The sequence below is a fragment of the Bombus vosnesenskii genome, unplaced genomic scaffold (genome assembly GCF_011952255.1).
Source record: "Bombus vosnesenskii isolate JDL3184/JDL3185 unplaced genomic scaffold, Bvos_JDL3184-5_v1.1 scf7180000013270, whole genome shotgun sequence".
Lineage (NCBI taxonomy): Eukaryota > Metazoa > Arthropoda > Insecta > Hymenoptera > Apidae > Bombus > Bombus vosnesenskii.
In genome coordinates, this window is record NW_022882928.1 from 2,155,803 (window position 1) to 2,176,049 (window position 20,247).

Genomic DNA, 20,247 nt, shown 5'->3' on the forward strand with positions numbered 1-20,247 from the left:
CAGTCGCGAAACGATTTCATCCGAGCGAAAGCTGCCTCGTGACAAAGTTCTGCGAGGCATGCTTGGAAAATTTTCCAGCAGAAAGGTTAAATAAACGGTTCTCAGTTTTCGTAAGTAGCAGCACGCGTAACAGGTCGTGCAACGCGTTTGATTATTCCAAGCTAGCGTTCCATCGATGCTAGCTAAATGTCGCCGTTTCGAGGATGCTCCAATTTTTCTTTTTTTTTTTTTACATTTCAACTTTTCCGACGTAACGTTCGATCGAGTGGAACGCGTGGCGCGGTTGTGGCGTTCGATTCTCGTGTGACTGGAATTGAAAAAGCAGGCAGCGGAAACGGCGATAGATGGTGGTGATTGGGAAAAGGGGGAGATTCACGGTCGAAATATTTTTCAGTCGCGCCGGTTTGCAAGGAGGACCGGATCGTGGTGGTCGGAGCATCGAGGGGCGAATCGTTGAACATCGCGTGCAAAGTGGAGGCCGATCCGCCAGCGCACAATTTCCGATGGAAATTCAACAACAGCGGAGAGACGTTGGAAGTAGCACCGGGCAGATTCTCGATGGAGAAGTCAAGCGGCGTGAGCGTGCTCAGGTACACGCCGACCACAGAGCTGGATTACGGTACTCTGTCGTGCTGGGCGGACAATTTCGTTGGTACACAAGCGAGACCGTGTCTCTTCCAGCTGATAGCCGCCGGTAAGTATTTACCGGATCTCAGTAAATGTTACATCAGCCGAGTAGCAGCGACCTCGCGCTCGATCTCGAGTCTTCGAGTGGTCAGGAAATCGAGTTAAAATCCTTTCTACCGTCAGAAACCAGCCTGTTTACGCTGCTAAACTACAACCTTCCGTGTTACCTTTCGTCCACCCCTGAAATCGTGCAAATAAGACACTTTGTAGACGACTGGTCGTGCTACTCGCAACAAACTGCCTGGAAAATATCTCGAGAGCTTCGCTCTATTCGTCTTTCCAAGTAGACGCGTAGTATGGCGACGGAACGAAGAGGAGAAAAAATTCCGCGTGAAGAGAATCTCGAGGCAACGCGATCAGCCGAAATCTCTCGCAAACCGCACAAAAATCCCAGTGTTTAGAATCGGCGTAACGACGTGGTATTTCATTTGCATGAGATCGGAGGGAAGAAAGGCGGTGATTTGAAATTGTACTCGCGTGCAAACAGCAACGTTGCAATCTGCGGCGCTTTTTTCCAAATTTCAAGTACGTTGTGAATCGAATCGATGGTAAAACGCGAAATAAATAGTGGAAAGCTTGGGCCGCTGCAACTCTAGCTCGAAAGTCCGACCTGCGTAAATTATTCAAAGAGCGCCGCATTCTTGCCACCCTCGGGACCGTACCAAACCACCAAGACTATTAACGCCTCAATTATTTACCCTTTCGAAACCAAGATTGTTCCATTTCTAAAGATCCTTCCAATTAGTTGGAAAGCGATCGTTAATCAAGCTGCCGGTATCACCGTTAACCGACCACTTATCCCACTCTTTATCGATTCCTACTCGCTTTTTTACGCAACCGACCATTATTTATCCGCGCTAGCTACCACATTATATCACGTTACGATTGCATTTTTTCGCAAGAACACTCGCGTAAAAAGCTATCGGCAGAATCAATTAATCGGTCCGTCCGAATACTCGATACGCTCGTTCATTAACACTAACGCGTCGGTATAATCGATCGATTAGCGGAGGAATTATACGCGACGCGCCGACGAATTTCCCCACGATAAACATGTTGATAAACATCATCTGGTAATAATACATCTGCGTGTATATACTTCTGCCGTATATTCGATGTGATGGAAATTTGATTGATTGAAAATAAATTAATTGAATTAATGCTCGGCGATTAATAGGTGCAAAACAATCAACAAGCATAACCGATCCGTGCGCTCGAAGCGAATTTTTTGGAAGCCATTCGAGCCGTTGCTCGAGCTGCGACCAATTTTCCAAGGGACCTTCTTTTCCGAGAGAGGCGCAGGCAGAAACGAGAGGTCAAAATCCTGACAGATATTCGGGAATTATCGCCGCGCGTACAATGCGATGCTACCAATCATCGCGCGGTAAACCGACATTAATCCGCGAGCGGATTTTCGCCGCGCGGCCTCGGCTCGATGTCTTTTTTTCCGCGTGTGATCGAGAATGACGTTGACACGACGACCTGCCGAAAACGTATTGACATTGACGAATACACACGTGCGGCCAAATCGGCGTCCTTTCTTCTTTGTACGACCCTCGCAACGCGCATTTTCATCCCTTTTACCCCCAACCTACGTACTTTTATCCTCTGCCCTTTTTTTTCCTTTATTCGACAGAGGAATTACCCAGCAAAAAGATCGGTCGCGGCTAAGAGAATGAAAGAAGCGGCGGCGCGTTGCAAACTGGTGCTCTTTGGACGATTTATCGCTTATTCGTTCGCAGATTTTCAAAGATCTTGGACGTGTTATTCGAGGGGATCCGTTGAAAATCCCTTGAACAAATCGAACGTCGTTAGAACGCATCGATGGCTGAAACAATTTTTTACGATGTCTTACGATACTTGGCGTTGGAAGAAATGTCGCGAAGCAATGTGCACTCGATGGTTGACGAAGCGACGTAGAGTTTCGAGTGAAATCGAGGCTAGTCGGTCGGTCGTCGATTCTGCTAGACCCAGTGGCTGTTGTCGTAACCTTTGGCTACTCTGATTCATCCGCAGCGACCCGGAAACCGACCCTCCACGAAACGAAATTATTTTCAAATCTGTCGGTATTGATATCGGATATTGCGTGGTGGTTGGAAAGATGTTCGATGTTGCGACACGGGCAGAGCTCGTGGACTGCGGCAGGCTAACACGGGTCAAAGAAAGTTAAGCTGGTTATTCGCCTGGTTTTCGTGCATTGATCGCCGCTGCACCGTGAAAAAACTGTTTTCCAGCGAATTTCCGCTGGACGCGGCGAAATTTCAAAAACGAAAGAAAGAAATCGCTGACGCGAGAACGTCATTACCTCGGGCCGATGTTGATTAAATAACAGACTCTGACTCGACGCAGCAAGGCGAGGCGGCTGCAACTAGGCTCGAATGGTAAAAAAAAAAAAAAAAAGAAAAAAAAATAAAAAGAAAGATTCATCGGCCGTTTCGCGTTTCCATTTTTCAGATAGCCATTCGAGTAAGTTAAAACGAAGGGAGTCGGTGCATCGGGAATAGAATTTTCAATCGCGGTCGAGATAAAAAGCGACGCGGCGCGGGATGGCGTGGCGTTTCACCGCCTCGCCGCGAAACCGCGCGGCATGTATTATGAACCGGATGAAAATAAATTGAACAACGGCCGCGGAACGACAGGCGGGGATGAAACCTTGGTAAAATTCGATATATCTTAGGAAGGAACCGAAACGGTTCGTTGAAAAGAACGCGAGGTATGGCACGCGGCGGTTTCGCGATTAACGCGAATGAAATGTACGAGAGAGGTTGGCGTTTGCGAGCGAAAAGCGAAGAGCGGCTTGTAAATAGGTTGAAGCGGGAAAAAACAAAGAGTACGAGGGGTAATAGGATGCAAAGCGAAATAAAGTCGAGCCGAAGGATTCGCTTTCCGTCCGTTTACTCGCGTCGACGGAAAAGACGAACAATATTTATTTTCTCCTTGCCTCTCGGACTCGTGATAGCTTCGCTGTCTGTTTAAGAAGAAGGAAATTTTATTTGGAACGAACGAGAACCGTGGGGACAGAGAAGCGCGAGCAGGGGAAAAAAGATGAAAGACGGAAGAAGAGGGAAGGAGAGGGAAATGGCCGGGCGAGGCGAAGGGCCAGAGCGAAAAACAGGCGAATCACGGGTGCAACTGCGCTTTCAGTGGCGGCAGAGAAAAAGAATTTTCGTAGGATGCAACAAACTGCATCAACGCCGGGAGACGGGACGAGGTGAGATGGAACGAACGAAAAGAAGAAAAAGTGCGGGACATCTCTGTGACCATTACTATCCCGGTACACTAAATCCTTGCCACTCGTAGACGCGCAAACATTTTTCACCCGGGGTCGGGTGAGCTTGATTTCCAGAGAGCCGACGGTCTCGCACGCTTTCAGCCAACCTGTAGAGCGACCTTCGAGCGCGTACAAAGTATCCAGAAAATATTACCGGACAAAGGGCGACAAACGAGCCTGCGACAGAGACAACAAAAGAGGAAGAAGGTGGATCGCGCGGCGGAAATTTCCTTCCAACGAACAAGCGCGTCTCGCCATACGAGAGACGCGCGACGCGTGACTAGCGACGATGCACCGGAATCCAGCGCCAAAGAACTTGAAAGTGGCACGTGTATCAGAGAGGAAATAATCTTCGCCGTTCGTTTGATTCGTTGGTTGGACCGTGGATGGGAAAGGCAGGATAATAACCGTTTGCACGTAAGAGGGAGGACGCGACTCTTGATCCGAGTATTCGGTGTGAGCGGCGCGCCGGTTTTCGTTTCCAGTAAGGAAGCTCGCAGAGCTTGCTGAAAGCGCAGGGATTCGCACAAAGTAGCTGTGGAATATTGCGAGTTAAAAGGCCGAGCGACCAGCTGCGGACCTCGTCCGTTTACAATCGTAACGTTCTAAAGAGCCAGCCAAGACTGAAATCCTTTACGAAGCAATTTCACGCGTCGGCTCGTTTTAATATTCGAAGCTTGCGGAAGAACGTCAACTTTCGCTCTACGAAATAACCGACCGCCGCGCGTCTCTAGAGCTGTGCAGGCGAAAGTCAATGCTATCGCGAGAATCGATTCTACCCCGGAGAATCGAACTGCGTGGAAAAGTGGCCCCGTCTGTTTGAATAATCGCAGAAAGAGAAAAGCGTGGGTGGTACAGGTAGGAAGAGCGAATCAAAATGGCAAAACGTGCGACGTTAGCTCGTAAAATTTTAACAACGTGGTCGCAGCCGAGCAGCGTCGTGACGGATTTAACCGCGGTGACGTTCTCGTTTCAGGAAAACCATTTCCGGTCCGTAACTGCACGCTCGCGAACCAGACTTACACCAGCGTCGAGGTGAAATGCGTGGCCGGATACGATGGCGGACTTCCGCAAAAATTCATCCTGGAGGTGTACCATGGCGACGTGGATTTCCTATCGAGCAGCCAGCCTCTCTACAACGTCTCCAACGTAGACGAGCCGAATTTCTCTCTGGCCGGTCTGGAGGCGTCCGTCGAGGCAGGCGTTCACGTCGCGGTCTACGCCGTAAACGCTAAAGGCCGCAGTCAACCAGTCATTCTCAGCGAGGTCACCTATCGCGACGCCGAGAAACGTACCGGTAAGTTGTATCTCTCTCTTCTATTCGCTTTTACGCCTTTAAATCGTGATCCTAAATACCGATCCTAAATGAATCTAGAAATATATTTATATATATAATTGACCATCGACGAACAAAGAATCGTCCGCAAGGTTCATAAAAAGATAGTAGATGCTTTGCGAAGAAATCGACCAGAGCTTAAAGTCAACTCGTAGAAAAGAAAGGGATAAGCAAAGTGACAGAATGAGAAATGGACTGTCATGCGTAAGCTTAATCGAACAGAAAGCGCGTTCAAAGAGAAACGAGCCGCGTTAGGTTGACCCTGATCAATATAGTGACCGGCACCGATGTCAAGGAGATTAACAAAGCGTTCGGGGATTCAGCAGGCAAGGTCGCTGCCGCCTGGTTTCTGCGGGTTCCGCGCCGCCTTTGAAACGGATGGTAGTTGTTCCCGAGTGGGTGGTGTCAACGACGAGGTTAGTAAGCAAGACGAATCGCCACCCCCGAGACAACACACCGAGACGAATGCACCACACCCATTATCCGGTCTCTATGTACATTGTGCTACTTAGCCGGTGTCGACTGTAGTCCAAGAAATCGGCCTACGTTTTCATCGATAACTCGAAAACATCCAGAGCTTACCAACTCTCGCTCCGCGATTAATTCTTTTATTCGCTTATTTCTTTGTTTACTTCTTCCAAGGTTTTTCTTTGCATTTTCCGTCAGAAAAAATATTTACCTCAGTCTGAAGCGTATGTCGAGAAAGAGTTTTCTTTTTTTTTTTTTTTTTTTTTTGTTTCCGAACGGCATCGCGCTGTCGTCGTTATGAAAAAGCTAGATACGTAACTCGTAAATAACAGTGTATGGCGACGCGTTTATTCATTTTCACCACGCGCTCAAACTCGTCTATTGGATAGATGATAGAAAAACGTTAAAAATGGTTAGCAAAGTGAAAAAAAAGAAAAAATATGCGGGGGCGGGGGACAAAGTCGATGTAGAGGAAGGAGAATGACGCAAAAATGTAAAAGATTTGTCGTGGATAGCGCGCAGTGAGTCACTGGGTGACATCGTGTGTATACGCGCGATCGTAAATATCAGCATGGCGTGGAGTTTACAACGAGGTAAAACGGAGGGCACCAAATCAATTGTCAGTAAAGTGATTTACGGTCGCGGCAGCGTCTATCAATTTGCAAGCGGGAGATGCGAGCGAGCATGGAACGCGCTCTCTCTTCTCCTGTGCCCGCGCGCGACCACCCGACTGCCACGACTTCTCGTACATCAACTTCTCGACATTCAAGAACAAACGACCATTACTTACGTCCTCTCTCTCCCTCCCACCCACCCACCCCCCTCTCTCTCTCTCTCCCTCTCTCTCTGGCTGCATTTGATTATCTTTCGATTAGACGGAAGAAAGAGAAGGAGAAGGAGAAAGAGGAAGAGAGAGAGAGAGAGAGAGAGAAGGAGCAGAGACGAGACAGGCTCTCGGCTACTTAGCATTAAAACTACTCCTCTCAGAACTCGATCGGTAAAACGACCGACAGCCCGACAAGCCAACTCCAAAGTCGATTAGCGCGTAATTAAGACATTAGTCAGAAACTTGCGGCATTTAAATAGCTCGACGACCTTTCTTCTCCGATTTGAACGTTACGTTCCTATTCGAATCGATTTCATATTTCACGGGTGCGTCGGTAACGCATCGGGACAGAAATTTAATCGGATCGGTCGCGAAACTCTCGACTCGATCGGCGTTCGTGTTCTTTTTCCTCCAACATTGGTTAACTGTTTTCCCCAGTGCGTTGGAAGAATTTTTTTTCTCCCATTCGCATTTACGCAGAGCAACGAGCATCGAATTAAGGAAAGCAATTACAGATAATGGTCCCAACGGCACCCACCGACGGAACCGTACAGAAGTCAGAGAGAAAAAAAAGAAACAGAAGATAAGACTGGAAAGGGTGGAAAAGAGAGGAAAAGACGGAGAAAGGGAGAAACAGGAAGGGGAGAGAGCGAAAACAGAAAGAGAAGAGGCTATCCAGAAGAGATACGAACGTACAGGATGGTCATTAAGCGGCTGCACCTTCTCTCCTTTCGTCTTGCTCGCGTGTCCCCCTCTTTACGTTCCCGGTTCGCTCATCTTTTTGGACATTAAACCGTTTCGCGTGCGGTAATTTTCCCGGGGTCATTTTTGCCGCTCTTCTTGCTCCGTCGTTAACTTCACTTAGCTCTGTTTACCCCCGTCGTCGTTTCCCTCTTCATCCCTCTTTCGTCCTACCCGTTTCCCTCGTCGCTTACTTCCGATCTTCCGTCTTCCGGCCCGCCTCTCGTCAGACGTCAGCCGAAAGCTCGCTCGCTTCGCCGGTTTTTTCACCCACCGAGCCCGCTGCTTTTTTCCGTCCTACCACGCCTCCTTGTCAACTTATTTTTATCCTTCGGCTAAAGAACGCCGCTCTTTCACCCCGCAGAGTCGAGCTGTATTAACGGAGATCATTGCCTCTTTCTTCGATCGTTGTCCCTCCCGAACCCCCGACTCCGACGAATCGAACGAAAAAAAAAAAAATCGCATCGCGAAACTCGCGATTAACGTGTCTCAGTTGGAAGATTGGAAAACTCGAGGTTGCGCGAACGAAGAGTAGCTTTCACGTGCAAAGAGCCATAAACGTTTCTGCGTCGGTTATTTCCAACGAATATCTCGTTAACCCGCGAGTTAATATTTAAATCGACAGAGTGGTAAGAATTTTCTTTCGAGATCCAAACGTGATATTTTGCGAGACAGGAGACCCACGCTGCTTATAAAGCTCTGTTTCGCATTTTTATTGATATAACCGATCTCGCGGAATCAAAGATACCCGGTAAGGTGGAAACTCAAACAGATCGCGTTTCTCGCGAGTAAACACCTACGAAATTGAATGGAATTCGTTCTTCGAAATTCTATATACCGTGTTTCTTCGATGCTGGTAAGCGGTAGACGAGCCAGCAATTGGTCGCGAAGCACGACGAGGAAATTGAATTTCGCGATTCCGGACGCAGGGTGACGACGGGAAAGAGAGCGATGCGAAACAGAGAAATCGACGTAATTTGTGACACGCGGATGTTAAACAAGTGCGTCGCGTGTCTCGATGAACGATGCAGCGAGATGACAGTTCCTTTCCAACTGTCCAATTCGCGCGTACTGTTTAAGGCGTACCGCTTCGTGCGTTTACGCGTGTCGTTAACGCGATCGGACCCTCGTCAAACGGATCTCGATGTAACTCATCGCGCGTAAACGCCGATACCACGCCTGACGTTCTCGCACGTAACGTCAATTAAAGGACGATCGAATCGACGCGCGTTTCCGTTGCATCCGCAACGCGCGTCGTAGCTATCGATCATCTCAGAGATCGATCGATCTGGAATACGCAGATGGAGAATCGCGCGCAGCTTTTCATACACGAGGATCGATCGGCGAATCGTAGAGAGGAAAATTTTGATCCGCGAAAAGGCACGTTGGGCTGCTAATTCGATTGCAGCCATAATTTCAAGATCTGGAACGGTAAAAAGTTTTTGCTCGTCCAGAGGAGGCTCGATTGGCTGTAAATTCGTGAAACGGAAAGCATCGTAGATCGTGAAAGATCGGCGGACGATGCAACGCGTACTGATTGGCGAGAGAACGCGTCTGAACCACAAATCCAGCCTCGTCTTAGGTTTTGTCGGCTTTTGCCTGGCTGTGTCTTAAAATCCAGCTCCGAGGATCTATCGATCCATCGTTAAAAACGATTCGCGAGGATCGCGTCAGCGGTATAATTTACTTTAACGCTATTGTCGCAGTCATTCGTTTTCGTTCGTGTTTGCCATCGTTTTGATCGAAGTAACGCAGACTATAGTGGCGGCATTATGAATTTTCTTTGCGGTGCGGTAACCGCTTTAAACGGGAAATCGTCGTTCGTGGAAGAAGAAAGACCGCTTTAAATTCTATTAAAGCGGCGGAGTAAAGTCCTGTCGGAAGGAAAACGATTATTATCGCCGTACGAGTCACATCGTTAAGTCCTTAAGAAATATTCTCTGCGGCGTAATATATTCCAAGCGGAGTTTATATCAAGCTGGCGCGCGCACGAGTTATCCAACAATTTCGCCGGTGGCCAGAAAATGGTAGCCGTGGAAATTCCTCAAACGGTTTTGGCTAGCGCCACGGTCGCCGCCATTCGTAACAGGTAATGTTGCCGGAAGTATCATAACGACCCATTCTCGAGTTTAAGCTCGTCTCTAAATACTATCCGGAATTAAGCGGAAACGACTATTCGTGATTATACGACCGACGACCATTGCCTGCTTTTCAACCGAAATCTTTACACCGCTGCCGCGTAATACCGCGACACATGATAACGTTCTCTCGGGCTAAGACTGGCCTTTGTTCGGCCATCGTCGTCGTCGTCGTCAGCAGTCGAGAGCGTACCTTACTTCCGTCGAAAGTTCTGCTCTCTCTCTATCTCTCTATCTCTCTCTCTCTCTCTCTCTTTCTCCCTAGTACGAGACCGTGTAGACCGATCAAAGCCGCGGAAATGTCCAACTACGGTGGTTTATGCTACACACCGTTAAATTGTACGTGTCGAAAAGCTGCGAGAGACGTCCCGGAGTTTGAAACCGGGATAGAATTATCAACGCGTTTGATGAAAGTGGCCCGGGAATCGAAAGCCCGTGAAATTTGCCCATCGTCGATCACAAAACGACGAAATACATAATTCGTGGCGGAGGAAGCGATAGCATTATAGGGGAGGAAACAGCGGTGACGTTGACGCGTACCACCGACGTCGCCTATCTGCACCACTCACCGAATCCTCCTTAATTTCGAGAAACCGTCGCCGCTGTTCGCCTACTTCGAAAGAGAAATTACAGGCAAATCGAACTCCGCGTATTCGCGCCGCTTCCTCGCGAAATCTCGTCTCGTCGAACGGTATCGCGGCTAAGGCTGAAAGGCGTCAGCTGCACCGAATTCTGAATCAGATTATCGCGAGCCATGAAATTTCCTCCTTCTACGCGCGTGTAAGTACAGTCCGCCAACACGCGAAACCTTTTGCGTTTTCGCGACCAAGTTATTCCGACGCGACGCGTTTCGATCACCGATCATCTGCGTCCGATAAGCGTCCACAGAAATGGAGAAAACGCTATCGAGAAGCTGAACGTGCTAGATCGGACCAGATCGGCCTGCACCGACCAAAGTAATTCGGCGAGTCGTTGCAACTTTGGAATATACCGCGTTGTCAAGAACAAATGAAAACGTAATTCGGATATCCGGTAACGGTGGAGTAACGCAGAGACAAGGTAACGTTGCAAGCTGCTATTCGTAGGAATAATTTTAGCGAAACCGATGGCCCGCGGGTATTCGAATTAAAGCGAAATCGGAGGATGAGAGGGGGTGGGAATGACCAGGAAGAGGAGAGGAAGGGTGGAACGGTAACATCGGATTAGAGAAAGGGTTCCATCGACACTAGTGGCATTCCTACTGGATCGTACGATAATTGAGATTAGGGTACTTGGCTTTAAGCCTTTCGAGCCTCCGAAGATCGGCCAATCCCCTCGATAAGCGTTTATTATGAACGAGAATCTCAAGATCGGCGACTACATTGCCCTTGGCTTCGTCCTTTTGCTACTCCTCCCAACTTCCTCTCTCTCACTCTCTCCCTCTCTCTCTCTCTCTCTCTCTCTCGCTTCTCCCTATCCGTTCTTCTCTTCGGTTTCTCTCTGTGGGGCAATCCTCTTCAGGTTGCGAGATTGCGCCGGTAATTGCTCCTCGATTTCACCTACGTACACATGGCTTTCTATTGTTGCACATGAGCATACGATTTCTGGTGTGTACATATGCGAAGGGAAAGGGCGGCGACGCGCAGATGGAAGGGAAGGTAAAGAGAGGAGGGTGAAGAGAGTGGGACATAGAGGGAGTAATCAGTGACGAACTCTCGAGACTGTTCCGGCTGAACGCAATTAAGAGGATACCAAACCACCATCGACGTGGCTACTTGACCGTAGCCGTATTAGCATCCAGGAGAATCGCGTACCTCGCAAAAGGGATTAACCTTCGAGGAGATTCGCAGGCAGCTGCGAACATCGACTTGAGATTTATTCCGTTTCAATCGGTGAATCTATACGCTAAACACGGCTAAGGAAGTAAGAAAACGGGAGAAACAGGCAGAAAGCCGACCGGATGGCAAAGGTATTTCCACGGTTGAAACGAATCGTGTCTTGAACGAGAAAATCCAAAGTAATATCGTGGATGGTATACGTGCTTGGAAATCCTTTTAATGTGTTCGCGCGGCGAATGGAATAATTTTCAGAACGGACGGTGGTCGCGTTTCCGTGGTAATCCGGGTCGAAAGCGATCGGTCACGGAGCCGAAAGAGATTCGCGTGCGCGTTTCATTAATTGAAAACGGCTGAACTGGGACACGTAAGTCGCCTTAGTCGGAGAACCGACAGCACAACATCGATTCGGGGTTAGCTTTACGTTGAAATTAATCCAAGTGAGCCAAAGTTAGATCTGGCTCTGGCTAAGCCGGGCTTTTTGGTGACTTAGTCGGCCGTATGACATCGAAGCTCCGTCTTACTTGCAGCCCGATATCCAGTCGACGCATGACTGAAACTTCTCCAATGACTTTCTCCTTTCGTACCATTCTGGCTTTTCCGTCGTTCGTGTAATTGTAACGTTCGTTGAGACGTCGCTCGAATCTTCTACGTTTCTCGTTAGAAGAAAAGAAGAAAAAAGACGAGGGGAAAAGAAAAAGGGCTACTTTTTTGGCGAATCGCTGGAAACGTCGCGTGTTCGCCGGACGGATTATAAAAGAGGGACGCGGAGTCTCGAGGAAATCGAATCTTTATCGAAGCGTGATTTTGCGACCTCGCCGTGGCAGAAGGAATTTTTTCCCGATTTTAGCTGAAGTACGTAGCAGTGAAAATCTTGGCGAACCCGCGTTAAGACCGATTAGCGATCTAAACTTCGATGAACTCCGAGTTCGAGAGCCCGTTGGGATATGCGATTCCCCCTGTTGGCTCTCTTCGAGAATCCCGTTAGACCATTCTCGAGGATCGACGGTATAAGGACCGGTTTATCTTTAGTACCCCGGCACCAGACGTTTCTTCGCGTGGAACTCGATTAAACTTCCATTGCAACTTTTACGAGACATTGTCGAGGCTTAGGAGGGTATACGATCGCAAACTGTGCCCATTTCCCGGACAAGAAAGAACCTGCAATCTGCTAAAAACTAGTAATTGATTAAAAAATCGTAGCCGCGGACGTTAACGCGGATGGAAAGAACGCGAAAGGGAAGGGAAGGAAAGGATCGGCAAAGAATCGGAGGACCGGGCAAGGGAAGAGAAAAGCTGGCGAACTATCCGCGTGATTTAGGTGAATACCGCGTCCCGAAACGTGCCGCGAGAAATATATTTCCTCGTTGTTCCAAGGGAACAGAGCTTCCGCCGTACAACTTTAACGAGAATCCGTCGACGCTTTCGAAGAATATACGATCGCGGGCGACCGTGACAGCCGTCTACGGTAAGTCGCCGTAATTGATCCGAGAAATTATCGTAACGATGCAATTACCTGCATCTGCCGAGAGGGAAGTTGCAACGCGCCATGCCGTTTGAAATATCGTCGAGTCTTCGGAAAGAACTGTATGTCAATTTCGCGCGAAACCAGACAGCACAGAGGATCCGTCTTTAATGGTTGCCGAAATAAACAGCCCGTTCGAAAGGACTCGCGTAATTCTACGATTTATCGAGAGAATCGGTCTCTTTCCACGCGACTTCCTACTCCGTCTAGAGTCTAGAACCGTCTTAGATCGTGCGATTCGATGGCTTTACGAGAGCTTTTACGTCCACGCCAGGCACTTTTCTGTCGCTCAACCGCGCGCGCTCATATATTCTTCGAACGTCCTTCGAGACTCGCAAGATCGTCGTATACGGTCTATTCGCGGATCTAAGCGCGGGATTCAAAGCGAAGATAGCGCGCAATGGCATTGCCAATAAAACGCAGCAACCTTTACGAGTGCGACGCGATAAGTGCAATAACCGTGTTTCGTTCTCTGCTGTTACGCGCAACCTGTTTCACGTCGATTTCCGCCGCGTGTTTCCAGATTTTGCGAATAGTCGGTGAGGATCCACGTGCCGATCCACCGAATAAACGGAAGGACGAACGTCGAACGTTAGAACGTCGCGCGTACCGAGCGTAGCCTTCCTCGAGTCAGGTGCTAGAGAAACGCGAATACCTAGGGTGGCTGATTAAACCTTGGGTTTTACGAGCATTACGCGTCCTGCCAAAGTATCTTCCCTTGCATAGGTGTACGCACACATACACACACACACTCGCGCGCTGCAATCTATTTACACGCATAAATGTACCCGTATTATGCATAAGGTGTATATCGTCCGATTTTCATTCCCGCGCGCTGCCTCGCGCGCAATTTCCACCCAGTCTTTTCCCCATACGACGAAAGCCTTTCGAGCTGTTCTTACCCTTCGTGGAGAAAGTTTCACTCTGAAGGCAGAAGCTACGATCGTCGTCGAAATATTCGGAATCCACGGCAACGAGGATATTTGACGATCTGGATGCCTGGTTATCCGACAATCTGGCGTGAAACTTTAGCCAAAGCGGCGCGTTTCTAAGGTCGACAGCAACGACGATAGCGGTGGTGTGGTGGATAGCGGTGACGAAGGTATCATGCAAGCGCACACGTAGGTACGTAGATGCTCTTCGCGAGTTAAGAATTAAAAACGTTCGTCACGGGAGGCTAACGAGCGTGCCAACGCTCTGTCCCACTTACCGTACAGTGGAACACAGCTGGCCAAGCCGCGCTCGAAGAATACAGTTTTGTTAATTATCCGAGGAAAACAGCAGGCCAGTTCCCACGCTCGGCCACTATCGACTAAAACGTCACGTGCGAGAAACCGACCAACTCGAACGCGAACCAAGAATTAGCCTGCAAGATTTCTCGTTCTCTTTCATTCTGGCGAATGAACCTACTCTGCGGCGATATGGTCTCCAGTTTCAATCTCGAATATCGATGTTGCTCGTTGTCTCGTTCTCCGGCTATTGCAAGAGGAACGTGACTTACGTAACAACGGTTTACATCGGCGTAAGACGAGGCCAAGCTTGGTTGACTGATACCGGTAGCAGACTGCTTCTCGGAAAGAATCTTTTTCTCTAATTTTTAGCGAACAAACATTTGAATCGAGTCGGCAGCCAGCTAAATTTCAGGAAAAGCCGTTTGCACAGCCTGTTTTCTCCGACTTGTTTGTACGGTTTAGCGCGACGAGTACGAGGGGAAAAATGGAAGATAGTAAGTAGCCAAGAAGATCCGTAAAACGGTCTTTGCCTCGGTGTTGTTACGTAGAACACGGTCTAATTCGCGTTTTGCTTCTTCCGCTGTTTTCGCGATAGATTTCGATTCCGATGAAACCGCAGAAAAGATACGGAATTTTGTCCACGATCATTTTTGACGAATATATTCAACCAGAGGGAATCGGTAAGAATGGCGAGGGAAAAAGAGAAGGACAAAGTCCCTCTTGATGGGACACTTCGTTTAATTAGGTAATCACACGGACCTCGCTACCCGACGAATGGTTTTAAGTAAAGCGTCTTTCTAATTGAAGTTTCTCGGTGACAACAGTTTCCCGATAACTCGTCCAATTAAGAAAAGCGTAACGAACGAAACTCGTAAAATATTCCTCGGCCGCTTGCTGTAACAGCTTTTCGATCTCCGGGTATAGATTTTTCGTCGCCCATCGCCATCAAGTTAATTCGCAGATTTTCTAACGGATCTCCGTTAGGAAAATTCGCGTATCCGATTACCACGAAGGAAATTAACGGATCGCGTCAGATTACAACACCATCGCGGGACAACGCTTGATCGTCCTTCGAAAAGCTTGTCTACCGTTTCATAATGATTATTGTCGCGCAGTTTCCAGCGTCCTGCGGTTACCTGTTTATTAATGTATGGATATATTACGATTCATTCGCTGCGATTCGAGCAACGATCGCGCTATTATTACAAGGTCTATGCGTCGTTTAATTATAGCCGCGATAATATTAAATAAATTACCGTTGTTCATTTGTCAATCCCCAGTTTCCTCGTAAATTTCATCGAGCCCCGACTGAAACGGCGGCAACGCGGAATTTGTTAATTACGTAGGTCGTTTAAACGCACGCTGGCAGCTACCGCGCTTCCCGTCCAAGCCCCGCTACACTTGACGCATCGTTCCGCTAACTACCTTCGATTTACGCCTCTGTTCAAGGACAAGACGCTGGGATCGTGCTGTCGCCGCTGATCGGTGTGGTGGTCGGAGCTTTGGTCACGCTGGTCCTCATCATTCTTGTGGTGGTGGTGCGCGTACGCCGCGAACGAGTGTCGAAACCTCGACACGAAAAACCGGCGGAACTCAGCGAACTACCGCCGCAACAGTATCCTCTGCAAAATCCTCAGCAAACCGTGGAAACCGACCCCGACGTCATCCCAAATAAATTCGGTGAGTTTCTGAAGATTTGGAAACACGAAGCTTCGAATGCGGTTTCGTCGCTGGCAAAGCGGGTACGCTACCGATCGGCGGTCGTGCGAACGATCGATGGCCGTGCCACGCCGCGCCGCGCCGCTCTGCATTTTCAAATAATGGCCAGGAAACGTTCTCGCAACGCGCAGTTAATCTAATTGCGTGGGTTACGAGCATCGCCGCGATTTGTAATAGCAGCGTGTATAGATTTTATTAAATTACCGCGGCTTACACGGTTGCCGAGCGCCGCGGCGCCGGCGGTATTTCATCCCCAACAAAAGAGATCGAACCAAAACGCCAAATATTTTCCAAAAACATTTTCCATTTGCTCGGCCAGTCCGCGATTGCGATCGATTCGTGCAATCGGCCGCGCAGTTCCTATCGCTTTCTAGAATTCGCTTACCGCGGTGGTACGTGCTCGCGGGACAAACATCTCCGACTAATTTCCGTCTACGTTTCTCCTACATCGACTTGGAATTGGTTACGAGACACGAATTTAAATACAAAAACTTGCTTAAAATATCGCCGCCGGGGAAACACTTGTTCGGCGAGTCCAGCCATTAGCAGGCGTTAAACTCGATAACGGGAGACTATCAAAAATGTATGCGGGAAAACGGAAACTCGTTTAACGCGACTAGAATGTTAGTAAGAAATGAAATGCAACGGTTTGACGACGTAATATAGATTTCTCGCTTTCATCGAGCCAAGAACGTTGGTCATTCCGTAAGATTGTACGTACATGAGGGTTGCGTAGGAAACGGCACGTTACAATTCGATAGGGCAAAGGTGAAAAGAGAAGGCGACAAGAACCGCGTGGCTAATTGTCACGGGAACATCGTCGTATCGTTTCGAACGAATCCCAAAAGAATCATCTCCGGTTCGATGTTGCAGAAGGAAACCTGGTAGAAGTGAGCCCACCGAGTTATCCAGGTGGATATCCCCCGGGACATTGGGTCACGCCCGGACCTACACCAAGCATAGACGAACTCTGCCACAAATTCAGCAGAAGACCGACGGAGCTGAGGTTACCATCGAGAAGCACGATACCGAGTTTACAGAGCATGCCCATGACGGGAGTGATGATGGGCGGTGGACAGGGCGGCGTGACACTCGGTGGCAGCCAAGGTGTCGTCGTCGTCGGAGCCGGGCAAGGCGTTGTCGTCGCTGGCGAGTGCTTGGACGGCGAAGCGATCAAGAGACGACTGATGGCCAACAGGCTTCCGGAGAGCTGCGTTTAGACCTCGTTGTTCGTCGCCTTCTGCGTCCGTGTATCGCGTTCACCGACACGAACAGAGGTCCCTTGCCGAAAATTTCGGCTCGTTCGTAGCGCTGCACGGCTGGACACTGACCATTAAGATGTTCGATGATCGATATCGTACGCAGCGAACGAACGCTTTCGCGACTCGTCTTGCGAAACGATTAGACATCGTACGAAGCGGCATAAAGACAATCCGCCGTGTCGTTGCGAGCAACGGAACAACAGCCGCTAAGCTAACGGAGATCGTCGACTGGATAAGCGATGGATAGAAAGGCGAATGTGCGACGCGAGCTTAGATTTGTCGGGAAAACTTTCCAATCGCGAGAAGGTATCCGCCAAAATTGTTTTGTAAACGTTTTCTCGATAGTCGGGCAAAATTTGTTCTTTTCTCTTTTTTCCTCTCGGGAAGAAACGGACGAAGAAAGGAACGGAACTGAAAGAAAAGAAGAAGAAGAAGAATCGAACTGGAAAAGAGTTAGGTGAAAACTTGCGCTCCTGAGTTTTCCACCTGGGCAACATGTTCCCAAGTAGTGTTCTTCTGTCTTCGAACGTCGGCGCAACTTTCCCCTATCCCTGTTTCCGTCGCCAGACTCCGAATCCAACCATCTTCGACGCTGTCTTTTCGCATATTTCTTTCTCGCTACGTGACTTCGCCTCCCGGACACGCCGTACGACCGGACCACCGTTCGCCAAAGTGGCAGTCTCGAGTAACGTATCGAGGAAACGCAACTTTCTACCCGAGAACCACGTTCGACTTTGTATCCGACTGCCAGCCCAACGTATTAAACGCGCTTCGAGGCGATTGCACTGGGAGCCGGCGGCGCTGGCAATCGACGCCGAAGAATCGAAATGGGGGTAAATAAACCCACGTCTCAGCCTACCAATCGAATTCTCCAGACATCGAGGCATTAGGCCGAGAAACGCGAGAAAAGATAAAAGGTTCTCGTACAACCCCTCTTCCGGTTGCTCGGAATGAAGATGGATGGAGGAACTGGGCGAGAATATACGATGGAGATCAGGGGAGAGGGAAGAGGAAAGGAAGACGCGGAGGAATGGAAAGATAACGCGATGTTACTTCGCCGAGTTGCAAGAAGGAAGAGGCGTGATGCGCGGTATCGAGGCTGATCAATCAGTTTCAACGACGGAAAACATATTCGGGGCGGAAGTAGTTTGTAAGAAACACCATTTTATACGTTGCAACGTCGTCGGCGTCTCCTTTCGATTATTTTGCCCGTGGTCGTCCTTCTCTTTCTTTCGTTTCTTTTTTTTCTCTCGCATTCTCACGAAATCTCGTACGAGCGCAACGCGATTTTAACATTCGCTGGAATTAGGGACGACGTTTGATTCAACGAAAATCGCTTTCTCTTCCTAGCGGAGAGGATAAAATGCGTTAAGCAAGAATCGACAATAAGTGATGCGATCGAGAATAGAAACTCGAGGTGTTTGTAACTGTATCGCGACGAATCCGATCGAAATTGAGGAGAACAGTCGGAGACGAGTTAGTTTGGCGAGTTGCGCGAGCTGGCAAACGAGACGGTTCGCGGCGAGGAGACGCGGTTTTTTTAGGAAAACGAAGAACATTTTGTTCGATCGTACTCGATCGTAGCTGTGATACGAAGTTTCCAAATTTTGATCCATCGTCGACGTGGACGTTCCTTTTCGCGTTTAGCCTAATTTCCGACGTGAGTGGAACACTCTTGTAAATATACACGCACGTGTAGGCACAACGATCGGAGAATGAAAATTTACCGCGTGCATTGTTCTATCGAGAAGTCGCGGCCGTCCGACTGTTCTTCTAATTTCATTCGATTCTCTTAACGAACGGGAGAAGAATAACGGAGTAGCGGAGAGACTCGAGGAGTCTTTATACTCGGGTGAAAAATTGAATTTGTAAGGTCAGAAAAACCGGGCTTCCACGTGACACTTTGCGACGAAGTCATGAAGCTTGACGGCGAAACTAGGAGTAAAAAGTGACAAAGTATATTCCTAAGAGAATGAAGTAACGCCAACTTCGTCCAAGACTCTCGCTCGAGGTATGCGGTTTCTACTTTGAACGTGTAACGAAGAGAAGAAAACGAGCGAAAAAGAAATAAACGTTAAGTTATCGTAATGCGTGACGCATCGCGAATCGATTACGCGATCCAAATGATTAGTAACGTCGAACCAAATGTCGAGTGTTCTTTTTTTTTTTTTTTCGATGTATTAAATGAGAAAAAAAAAGGGATAATGAAAGAATCCAAAAAAAAAGGTAACTAAAAGTCGTTGCTCGTTAGTTAATGTCGTATCGTTGTACATAAGTATGTATCGTTGAAGAATTTGCCCTGCGTGGGAACCGTGCTCGAGGACGATCGCACAAACGTCGTCGGTAATTTCGATGTTCGAGGGTGCGAGTTTAACGGAAGGTGCAATCCGACTGACGATGAGTAGGAAACGCCGGTGTGCCAGGAAATCGAGGCGATTCGCAACGACGCGACCTGTATCGTCGTTCGATGGGACTCGTCGATTTCTGTTCGAGTGACAGGTTGACAGGTCGTTATTTCCCAAAACGCTCGACGAACAACGATCTTTGTTAATTAGAGTAAACGCTATCCTCGCCGCAAACATAGAATTAGCCGCGCTTCGGGAATCGGATCGAACATCTTTTTCTATCGAACCCTGGAAAAATCATCGTTACGGTCGATCGTCGTCGTACTGCCAACGAAATTGCTACGTTCCCGCGTGGAAACCAGCGACCTGATCGACGCGATCACACTTTTTTCTTTCACGTCCACGAACATTTAACCTAAACGTATCCGGCTGTCGATCTGGCGAGAATCAATTTTCGGTATAACGCACGCACAAGCCGAGAATCTACATCGATTCCTGTACGATCCAAACGTTTCGTTTCTGCTCGAGGGAAAGATGAAGAATATAATTCAGAATTTTCCTCTTCTTTTTGGCCGTTCTTCTTTTCTATATGGCTGCTCTTTTTCCGGCAAACGTACTGACAACATCGATAGGAAAATTCTTGGCACGCGAGGAAACGATGCGCCGCTGACCTGGTGCAAGCGATTCGATTGAACACGAAAACGAATATTAGAGACTAACGAATGTACATAATCAGCATGATGCGAGGTCCGTGTAAATCGATTATATTTTAAGTTCACTGTATAGGTGATTTCATATCAGAACTGCATATCGTCTACTAACTCGTATGTATATATTACATAAAGTTTCGATCTGAATAAACTGTTTAACTGTCCGAACTGAA

The 20,247-nt window shown here is 48.4% G+C and overlaps 1 protein-coding gene across 3 annotated transcripts in view; it reads left to right on the forward strand.

Annotated features, from left to right (window-relative positions):
• LOC117231079 (nephrin-like) overlaps nt 1-20,242 on the forward strand; it is a 252,587-nt gene extending 232,345 nt beyond the window's left edge. For all 3 annotated transcript variants that reach the window (XM_033489156.1, XM_033489155.1, XM_033489157.1), the window contains 4 exons: nt 395-694; nt 4,935-5,255; nt 15,488-15,718; nt 16,631-20,242. In XM_033489156.1, coding sequence (XP_033345047.1) covers nt 395-694; nt 4,935-5,255; nt 15,488-15,718; nt 16,631-16,977 — 1,199 coding nt within the window. In that variant the 3' untranslated portion in view covers nt 16,978-20,242. The remainder of the gene's footprint in view (nt 1-394; nt 695-4,934; nt 5,256-15,487; nt 15,719-16,630) is intronic.
• Nucleotides 20,243-20,247: the final 5 nt, after the last annotated feature.